Raw genomic sequence first — 10,912 nt, 5'->3', positions numbered from 1 at the left:
TAGATAGATAGATAGATAGATAGATAGATAGATAGATAGATAGATAGATAGATAGATAGAGGGCACAGGGTGAGTTGATGATGAGGGGGTGATATCTGGAAAATAAAATTAAGGGGTGAGAGAGGACTATACTGGGAGAAGGAGAAAGGGAGAAGTAGCATGGGCTAAGTTATCTTACATGAAACAGACAAGAAAAGGCTTTTACAGTGGAGCAGAAAGGGGGGAAGGTGAGATGGAATAAGTGAATCTTATTCTTATACCCCATGCACAATGGGGTATGGACATATATCTTAACTTATAGGAAAATTGGGGGGGAAGAGGCCAAGAGAGCAGGGTGATGATAGAGGGGAGGGCAGATTGGGGGAGGGGATAATCAAAAGCAAACACTTCTGAGGAGGGACAGGGTCAAAAGAGAGAATAGAATAAAGGGGGTAGGATAAGATGAAGGGAAATAGACTCAGTTTTTCACAACATGACTACTCTGGAAGTGTTTTGCATGACTACATATCTATAACCTGTATTGATACACTTACCTTTTTAATGAGGGCGGGTGGGGAGGGAGGAAGGGAGAAAATTTGTAATCCAAAGTTTTAAAAACACTTGTTAAAAAATATATATATCAGCTCTTTTCATGATGGCAAAAAATTGGAAACTGAGGGAGTGCTCTTAATTGGGGAATAGTGAAACAAGTTATGGTACGTGAATGTGATGGAGTAATATTACATTGCAAGAAATGCTGGAGACAGTTTCAAAAAAGTCTGAGAAGACTTGTATGAACAAATACAAAGTAAACACAGTAGAACCTAGAGAAAATGTACATAATAATAATATTGCAAAGACAAACATCTTTGAATGATTTGGGAATTCTTATTAACACAAGAATGAGCCATAATTCCAGAGGATGCATGATGAAACATGGTACTCATCTCCAGTTAAAGAAGGGATGAAGCCATACTGAAAATTGAGACATCATTTTTTGGGATGTGGTTAATGCAGGATTTTGTTTTACTTAATTCTACATTGCAATGAGTTTTGAGGTTTTTGCTTTCTTTATGTGTGGAAGAGGAAAAGTAGAAATGAGAAAATTAGGAACTGAAAATTTTTAACAAATTTAGTAAAAAAGAGAAATACAATCATGCAACCCTGATATTTCACCTGATACCCAGCAAACTGGAAAGATGACAAAAGAGAATACTCAATGTTGGACTAAACAAAGTTGTGGAAGGATAGCCAAACTAATTCACTATTGAGCAAATAATGAATTAGCTCATCCATTCAGGAAACAGAAATAACAGGAGTTAAATGTCCATATCCATTGACTCAGAACCTTATTCTTAGACACATGCTCCAAGAAGGTTAGTGGTAAGAGCAGCTAGGTGGCACAATGGATAGAGCACTATCCCTGAATTCAGGAGGACCTGCATTCAAATCCGACCTCAGACACATAAAACTTATTAGCTGTTGACCCTGGACAAGTCACTTAACCCCATTGCCTAACCAAAAAAAAAAAAAGAAAAAAAAGATCAGTGGTAAAGATAAGTGTCCTACATACATCTAAATGTTTATAGAAGCACTTTTGTAGTAGTAAAGGCCTAGATGGGAAAGTCCATATTTTGAAATCAATTGGAGAATACCTGAATATATTGCATTATTTGAATGGAATGGAATGGAATATTAATGAGCTATAAGAAATAAAAATATGATAAATGTACATAAAGTAGAAAGACATAAAATTATGCAAAATTATATGCACAATAACTTCAACAATGTAAATGGAAAGAGTAATGACCATATGAACAATATGAAACTGAATCCTTAGTCCAAAGAAGAGATGAGAATGTACTTCTCTCCATTCTTTGTAGAAGTGAGGGAACATGAGTATGAAATTCTTCATCAAATGTCAGATATGGTTGATATGTTGGCTAATTTTGCTAAAAAACATTTCTCCTTTTTGATTCTTTGCTATAAAGGAGGATATTTGTAAGAGGGGGAAAAGGAGAGATAAATTAGGAAATGTAGATGATGTAAAAATAAAATGTATCAATAATTCTTTGAAAAATATTTCCCTCTTCATTACTAGTCTTACCCATTCCGGGCAAAGTTTGCCCAATATTTCATCACCATCCTGCTAAGTTGCTTCTCCTCTTTTGGGGAACCATCTGAAAATGAGAATTACAGATATCAGAATGTGACTAGTATATGTTAAAGAACAGAACTGTGAAGTTTATCTTCAGTGCCCACTCCACTTTGCTTTGCTTTCACAACTTGTTTCCTTTAAAAGATAGATTCATGTTTTGTTTTTACCTTCCAACATTTACAAATTATTCTGGCTTATTGAGAAGCCCCTTGTAATATTAAAACAGTTTAGCAAAAACATTAATACAGTAAAAGTTCATTCAACATATTACATCTGTAGCAACCCCACTGCTCTCACCACATACATATTTCTCTTTTTAAAAAAATTAACAAATTTGTATTTTTTTTCTCCCTATTAAATGCCACCCCATTGGGAAAAGGAGGAGCAAATTTCTTTTTAAGAAATATGCATAGGCAAACAGAAATTATTTTTAATAATTCATACTGTTTTCCAGATTGGTTGTATGTATCCACAAGTTCAGTAACAATACACATACATCCATTTACTAAATTCCCTTCTTTATCCTTTCTCTTTTCATTTTGTGTCATTTTTGCCACTTAAATGACTGTGAGGTAGAGTCTCAGAATTACTTTAATTTGCCTTTATCTAACTAGTAGTGATTTGGCACATTATTTCATGTGGTTAAAAATAGCCTAGGCTTCTTCCCCTGAGAATTGTCTGTTCATATCCTTAGACCCTTTATCTATAGGAGAATGGACTCTTTTCTCATAAATTTTAATTGATTTTTTTATGTATCTTGGAAATGAAAAATTTGTCAGGGTAATTTGCCTCAAAGGTTTCTTTTCCAGTTAATTATTTGCCCTTTAGTCTTAATTTTTTCAGATGTTTGTGCAAAAATTTTTATTATACTTTTATGCAATATCAATTAAATATCTTAGTTTTTATTTTTACTTTTTTTAAATGTTCATATTCTTATTTTAGTACTTACTTGAGATTTTAATTTTGTCTAGTTTTCTAGTATTCTAGTTGCATTGTCAATTCACTGATTTGTTTCATTTATTATTAATAAAAGTGGTTAGACATATAAATTTCCTTCCAAACTTACTTTAACTTGGGGCAGCTAGGTGGCACAGTGAATAGAGCTCTGGCCTTGGAGCCAGAAGGACCTGAGTTCAAATCCAGCCTCAGATACTTAACACTTACTATCTGTGTGACCCTGGGCATGTCACTTAACCCTGATTGCCTCACCAAAAAGCAAAAAAAAATTACTTTGACTCAATATTAAAAGTTTTGGTATGTTGTCTCACTGATGTCATTGTTTTTAATAAAATTTCCAATCATTTCTATAATTTGTTCATTGACTCAACAATTGTTTAGGTTTAACTTACATAGTATCCAGTTGATTCGAATAATTCTATCCATGATTCTGTATTTAATATAATAGTATTGCACTATGATCAATAAAGGATATTTAAAATATTTTTGCTTTTTCAGTATTTGTTTGTGAAGTTTTATGTCCTAAGATATGATAAATTTTTGTAAAGCTGTGAATAGCCTTTTAATATTCATTAAAATTCTATCACATCTAATTTTTCTAAAATTCTGTTCATGTTTTAACTTCTTTCTTAATTTTTTGCTTAAATTTGTATAGGGCTGATAGAGGTAAATTGATATCTCCCAGTATTATAGTTTTACTGTCTATTTATCTTTATAATTCATTTGGTTTTCACTTTAAGAATGTATGAGCTTTGATATTGGGTTCATACTTTAAATGTAGAAAAAAATTCATTGTATATGTTACTTTTCAGCAAAATGTACTTTTCTTCATCTCAACTATATCTTTGCCATTGCCTTGTAAGAGATCATAACTGCTACCTCTGTTTTTCATGTGTTTGTATGCATGTGTGTTTGTGTATGTGTATGTTTGTGTGTGTGGCATTCATCTGGCTGGGGTGGGGAACCTATGGCATCGAGGTCACATGTGGCCTTCTAGGTCCTTGGGTATGGCCTTTTGACTGACTTCAAGTTTTGCAGAACAAATGCTTTTATTAAGGGGATTTGTTGTGAAGTTTGGATTCAGTCAAAGGGTCACACTTAAGGACTTACAGGGCCACAGGTGATCTTGAGGCCGCAGGTCCCCCACTCCTGACTGTTGATGCATAATAGATTTTGTCCAATGCCTTATTTTAACTGTGTTAGTCTTTCTGTTTCAAATGTTCTTTTAAACAACTATTGTTGGATTTTGCTTTCAGATTCCTGCTAAATTCTTATGTGTTGCAGGTGAGTTCATCCCATTCACATTCAAAACTATTATAGCTAATTGCGTATCCCGCTCCCATTCTATTTTCTTATATTTTTCTTCTGCATTCTCTTCTTTTTCTGTTCATTTCAAGTTAGTTTGCTTTTTCCCTTGTTCTAACTTATTCTTCAATATCATCTCTCTAAGCTTAAGGTTTCTTTTGCTTATGACTAATCTTTCCCTCAATATACTATCCCTTTTTTTTTTATTATACTTTCCCTCTTCCTGTTCCTATCTATATCCTTGTGGAATTGAATGTTTTGCTACACCAAATTCTTGTGTGTTCTTCTCACCTTTGACTAGTGTATGTGAAAATGAAGTTTGAGTGGAATCTTCTCCTGTCACCTCTTCAATGTTTTATATAATTCTACTTGCAAAATCCGATTGCGTGTTTTAAAAAGTTCCCAAATATTTCTCCCATTTTCCCTTAATTCATCCTCTCTCCTCCACTCTCTTTTGTTATTTCCAGTTGGGAGTCCTCTCTTCCTCCAGACTTCCTATCCTTTACATTGAACAGTGCACTTTTTTTGTACATTTTCCTTGGACAGCACTGTACTTGGATAGAAAACTAGGGGAAAGTAGCAAGGCAAAAGTTTCAAGATGGAAGGAGAGGAAGTCAAATGCTCATGTCATGAAATCTGAGGGCACTGATGGTTTTTTTGACTTTGAAGCACAGAGATTCTTCAAAAGTATGTCATCATTTGCTCTCCTGACCTCATTGCCAGTATCTTTGAAAGCAGAGGAGCCATCAAAGAGAATCAAACTCCTGGAGTAGAACTATCTGGAATAATTGTGGCATTCTCCACTGCTCATCATAAGAGAATCTCAGAGCTAGAAAGGATCTCAGATTCAATCTAATCCAACTCATTCAGAACAGGAAAAACCTTGATGTCCTAATAAGTGGTCATCTAAACTCTGATTGAAGACTTTTGGTGATGAATAACTCATTACCTTAAGAGACAGAACAGGAATGCATTCAGGTAGCCAATTTTTTTGTTATATTATCCATTGCATTTGGTTCTACCCAAGCAGAGCAAATCTAATCACATATTATAACCTTTTACTATATGTTCTTGAAAATAGCTTTCCATCATTTGCTTGCAAAGTCTTCTCCCCTTCAAAGTAAACATTGACTGATTCTTTAACTATTCTCAAATGGCATGGTCTTAAATGACCTCCCCAATCTGGTTACTCTACTTTTGATGTTCTCTATGTTGTCAATGTACTCTCTAAATGGTGCTGCCAAGAACTGAACAGGATATAACAGATATAGTCTGACCAGGAGTGAGTAAAGCAGGACTATCAGATCTTTTATCCTAATCACCATGCTACTGTCAATGTGGTCTAGCATCACTTCCTCAGGGAAAGAAAATGTCTTGGTTCAGTTGTGACACTTGAGTTTTAGGGAATTGACCTTAGTATAAGTCTGAGGCTGGAAAACAGAGATGTTTGTTCTAGTTCCAGATCCATCATGAATCTGGGGTAAGTAATTTCACTCTCTGTGACACAGGAATCTCTATATTTTGGAGATAATACATCATCCTTTTTACCCCACAGAGGTGTTGTGAGAACCAAATGAGATAATAATAGAAAGGCACTTCAATAACCTAAAGAAGTTGAACATATGTAAGGACTAAAAATTACCTTTCAAAAATGGCCAAAAGGTAACATTTTAGTGAAGCTTTTGTAGCAAGCAAAGATTCATTACCTCTTAAAAATGGAGATCCAAAGACAGAAAAAATGTCATCCCCATGGTCTGCCTTGACTGTTGCTGGTTTCAAGTTTCCCCAAACACTTGACCGATGTTGAAATTCATACAAGTAAGTGGGTGCACCTGAATCTGAAAGGAAAGAAAATGGAGGAGAATTCATGAGTCCCTTATCACAAATGGACCATTCTGGATAATCTTTGGAAAGCTAAAAAAAGATTATATTCTGAGACATTATTTTAAACAATTGGAAAACATAGGTCCTGGGAACCTAATATAAGTAGAGGTACCAAGAGAAGTGTACAGAATGATGGCCAAAATGAAAGGAGGTGTGTTTTTTCTCCTAAGATTACTGTCTATCCTATGGTAGTTCATTGAATCTGCCTTCCTGATCATAGAAAATTAGAATTGGCTACAAACATAGAGATCATCTTGTATGATCTTCTATCTCATATGTAAATCCCTTTGGTATCATGCCAAATATATAGATATCCAGTTTCAGCTTAATAAAGGCAGCTCAATCTAGATTTCCATGCAACAGGTGCCATCATCATACTGCCCTTCCCAGCTGACCAACAAATCAGCAGACTGAATAATGGTATCTACTCAAAATCTGTCTCCATCATATTTCATGTCTTTGTACTATACATTTTCTTTTCATGTAGGAAAAATTTGAACCTTAGTCTTCAAAACCCAGTACTCTTTTCATTACATAGGCAGCTATCTAATCTGTCTCTAGGTAGAGTCTTTCCAAAGTAACTCCAGAATCATCTGATATCTTTGACTAAAAGCTAAAAGGGATATCCCTGGCTTTATCACCACCCCCTTCCCTCATATTCCCTCAAAACTCACCCCTGTTAAGTTGACCTAAAATCACAGTTGGGATCCAAAATGTCAAGTCTCCTAGCATTTCCAGAAATAGGCTTTTCTTTTTGACAGGGTCATCTGTCCCTCCAAGATACTCTTCAGTTATCATTGGAGTAAGTTCTTTGGGGATTTTCTGTAATGGCCAATGAAGCAAGAAGTGAAAAGTGATGGAATATTCATTCTTTCATTTCTTTTTTCTTTATCTATCAATTAATCTATCCATCCACCTATTAGCTTATCTCTTAATTGTCTTGATGTCTTATTTAATGTTGCCACAAGTAGAATTTCTCACAATAACATTGTCATTGCATTATAAACAAGCTTCAATATGTTATGAAACTCAGCTAAAATTCTTCAAGCAAATCATCCATTTATAATATTGCTTGTTAGATTAACTTCTTCAGAACTGTTTCATCTAAAATCATGATTTATGGAATAAATTACTAAAATTTGAGAAAATATGACTATTTGAAGGATTATTACTTTGTGTTAGGTCTCTTTGCTAGACATTTTGCAGAATATAAAGATGAATTAGACAAATTCCTTCAGTGTGACACAGTAGATGGAGAGTTGGGCTACGAACCATAAAGATCTGGTTCAAATCCTGAAACTGTCACATATTGGCTATGTGATTGTGCAAATTATTTAACTTCTCAGTGCTCTAGGATTTCCTCCAAGACTATAAACTGCAGAGAAGTTGTGAACCTGAATTGGTAGAAGAATTTTCCTTATTAGCATTATCCCCTACCAATAAAATCATGGATCAAGTACTACCCCCATACTGCCTTCACAGAGTTCATAATCTAAGGGGTTAAAACAGTGACACACATAAGCATAATGTAAAGTATATTTGGATAAATGCCTAAGAAAGGTATAAATAATATGCTATTGCACTGCCTGCAAGGTGGACAAGAATATTCCCAAATTGGTGGAGTTGTTGGGTAGAGAAGATGTGATAAATTCACTTCATGCATTCTCTCATTGGTCTTTACCATAGAGGTGGAAGGACCACATCAAAGGTTTCCATTTTCTAACCCAAGGAGACAATTCCAAGTTAAACTACTTTGTTCTTTGATTGCTTTCTCTGGGATTGAAAACATAATGTTGCAGTGGAAATTATACTGGAATGGGCATCAGGAGACATGGGTTTAAGTCCTAGCTCTGCCACAGACTAGATGTCTGACTTTTGGGAAACTGTTTCCCTTCTCTGGGCCTCAATTTTCTCTGATTATCAAATGAGGACATTAAACTAGATGGGCTTTAAGATTCCATCCTAGATATTTGATGGGTCTAGGTTTCTTACAAGAAGTGGGTAAGAATGCCATAATAGTTCCGTGGCCTTTGCTTGCTCCAGTTCATCCTCTAATATAGGATATCCCAGAATCTGCACAAAAAATGAAATTTTACACAACACGTTAACGGTTAATGGGAAAAGAAAAGTTGTCTAAATGATACAAATAAGGAAAATGTTTTTATTCTACTTTTAGCTTTGAAGTAAAGTTTTCTAATGAGTTTGATTAATTCAATAGATTAACATGACTTACAAAGTGTTCCAGGACATCACAAGAATAAAAAAGATTACAAAAATATTTCTCAAATCCTGAAAAGGACAGGCCCCACATCTACCCAGCAGTCAGAAGCATCCATTGAAACTGGGATTCCCATAGTACTTAGAGGGTTGGCCAATTATAAGTTTCTAGATTCTTAACCATTATAGCTTACCTAGAAATCAGACCTGAAAGGAGATGAGATGAGAACCACATTCCTTTAGATTACTAGAATTCTCCTTGTTAATATGCAGATGGCATTTGTTGAGGTAATTTTGAACCATTTATATATGAATATAGCTATCACTTATGTCTGAATGAGTTAGCTGAAAGACTCCTAAATCTAGTCCAACCAACTCATTTTACAGATAAAAAAAAAAAAAAAACAAAACTGAAGTTCACAGAAGAGCAATAAGTGACTTGTGCAAAGTCATATTAGTAGTGAGTATCAGAGCCAGGATTCAAACCCATGTGTGCAGATCCTAGATCAGATGCTCTTCCCACAATACCATATTGGTTCCACATTTGTGGAGATGGGAAGAGTCAAACCCAGGATTTCATACAAAACCTCTCTAATTTTATTGGGAAGAAAATTCTAGGAAGGATAAAGGCACAGCATTCCTTATGGGGTAAGGAGGGACACCAAGTGAAAAAAGACATGAGCTCTAAGCTTTGTCCTGTTATCATAGACACTGAATCACCCTGAAACAATCTCTTCTTTTCTATGGACCTTAGTTTTTTAATTTGAAAGATGAGAGGTTTGGACTTCATGTCTTTCGGCTCCAATGTTCTAAGATTCTGTGGGTGTGAGAGTGGTAGATGACCAGCTTTGCCTCTGCAACAATATAGCAATTGCCTAGAATATTTCCTTGGAAATGGAGTCCTGTCCCAGGGGAGAGAAGTGCAGGGTTGTTAACCCAGAATCAACAGTAAACCAACTCTTCGGAGAAGGCCAAGCACACTGAAGATTTAACTGGGGTGGATGAATTCTTGGTTCTAGAGAGATAAGGAGAAGACAAGATTCCAGAAGAAATACAATGCTCTTACATTTGGAAGAAACCAACCAAATTCATGGCTGGTGATTCCCATGATGTAGGGAATGCGCTTGAACTTCTTTTCAGCCAAGAGCTTCTTGGGACTTCTGGGGAAAAATACTCCATCCACAACTGCAGGTAGGAAGAGAAATTTCTGGGAGAAAAAAATAGTAACATAGTCAGTTTCTTTCCCTGACCCAGAATAATTTCATTTTTATATTATTTCTCTATTGTTTATGGAGGGACAGAGTCATAGCATCCTTTGGTGAGGTCAGCAGTGAAAAGGACTTGCAACTTTACTCTGGTTGTCCAAATCACAAGGATATTGATAGACAATGTCTTTAATTTGCCAATGAATTAATTATTTCTTGGTCAATTACTTTTGACTTTTTTACAATTGATTTCAACACAATGGATCAGAACATATATAAAGTCAGTTTAGTAGATAGTATGAGAAGCAGCTTGTATGTGGGAAAGGACAGGTGTATTAAAACTCATCCTTTATAAAGTGTTATCTTGACTCTGTATGGGGTGAAGTAATTATTGGATGATAATACATTGTTTCCTCTTCTTTTCAAGGTCAAGTTTAAGTGCCACTTATGCCATAAAGCCTTCCCTGCTTATTCTAGTTTACATGGATTTCTCTCTCTTTGAAAGCTACTTAACATTTATTTGGATGTGGAAAAAAAACCCTCAACTTGAAGTGAGAAGGCTAAAATTTGATCCATGACCCCAACATTTCCAGCCAACTCACATGGACATATCATTTATTCTCTTTAAATCTCAATTTCCTCATCTCTAAAACAAGATGATCCTTGTATTATGTACCTCACAGGATTATGAGGAAATTAAAAACAAAACACACAATAATGATCTGGTGTCATAGCATTCGTATATTACCTAAAATTTAATCAACCAAGTGTGCATTGCATTCTAATTGTTCTGTCTGTCCTGCCACAGAGTTATAAAATCTCAGAGCTGAGCATTTGTAATAAGAGTGAAGATGTTATCTAATCAAATGCATACTTTAACTGGTATGTCCTTTATAACAAATCCAACAAATGCCCATCCAGGAGTCATCAGAATACTTCCAATGAGGGGGAATTCATTACATTTGCAACCAGCTAATTGCACTTTTGAATAGTCCTAATTATTAAGTAATTTTCTTTTATGTCAAGCTTAAAGGTGCCTCTGCATCTTCTTCCCACTGCTCTTAGATGTGGTCTATGGGGTCAAACTAAAAAAAAAAAATGCTCTCCCACCAGAGAGCCCATAAACTACTTGAACACAGCTACCATAATTGTCCTGAGTATTTCCTTTTCTAGGCTGACCATTCCTTAATCCAAATCTCTGTGGTAT

At 35.2% G+C, this 10,912-nt stretch overlaps 1 protein-coding gene across 3 annotated transcripts in view; it reads right to left on the bottom strand.

The window, feature by feature from the left end:
- LOC114048502 (liver carboxylesterase 1-like) overlaps nt 1-10,912 on the bottom strand; it is a 79,524-nt gene that overhangs the window by 15,057 nt on the left and 53,555 nt on the right. For 2 of the 3 annotated variants that reach the window (XM_027869448.1, XM_027869450.1), the window contains 5 exons: nt 9,567-9,707; nt 8,276-8,356; nt 6,958-7,105; nt 6,106-6,237; nt 2,087-2,159 (listed from right to left, as the gene is read on the bottom strand). In XM_027869448.1, coding sequence (XP_027725249.1) covers nt 2,087-2,159; nt 6,106-6,237; nt 6,958-7,105; nt 8,276-8,356; nt 9,567-9,707 — 575 coding nt within the window. The remainder of the gene's footprint in view (nt 1-2,086; nt 2,160-6,105; nt 6,238-6,957; nt 7,106-8,275; nt 8,357-9,566; nt 9,708-10,912) is intronic. The other variant, XM_027869449.1, reaches the window with a different exon arrangement.

This window comes from Vombatus ursinus, unplaced genomic scaffold (assembly GCF_900497805.2).
Source record: "Vombatus ursinus unplaced genomic scaffold, bare-nosed wombat genome assembly UNPS02014793.1, whole genome shotgun sequence".
NCBI lineage: Eukaryota > Metazoa > Chordata > Mammalia > Diprotodontia > Vombatidae > Vombatus > Vombatus ursinus.
This window is presented reverse-complemented; position numbering and strand designations above follow the sequence as displayed.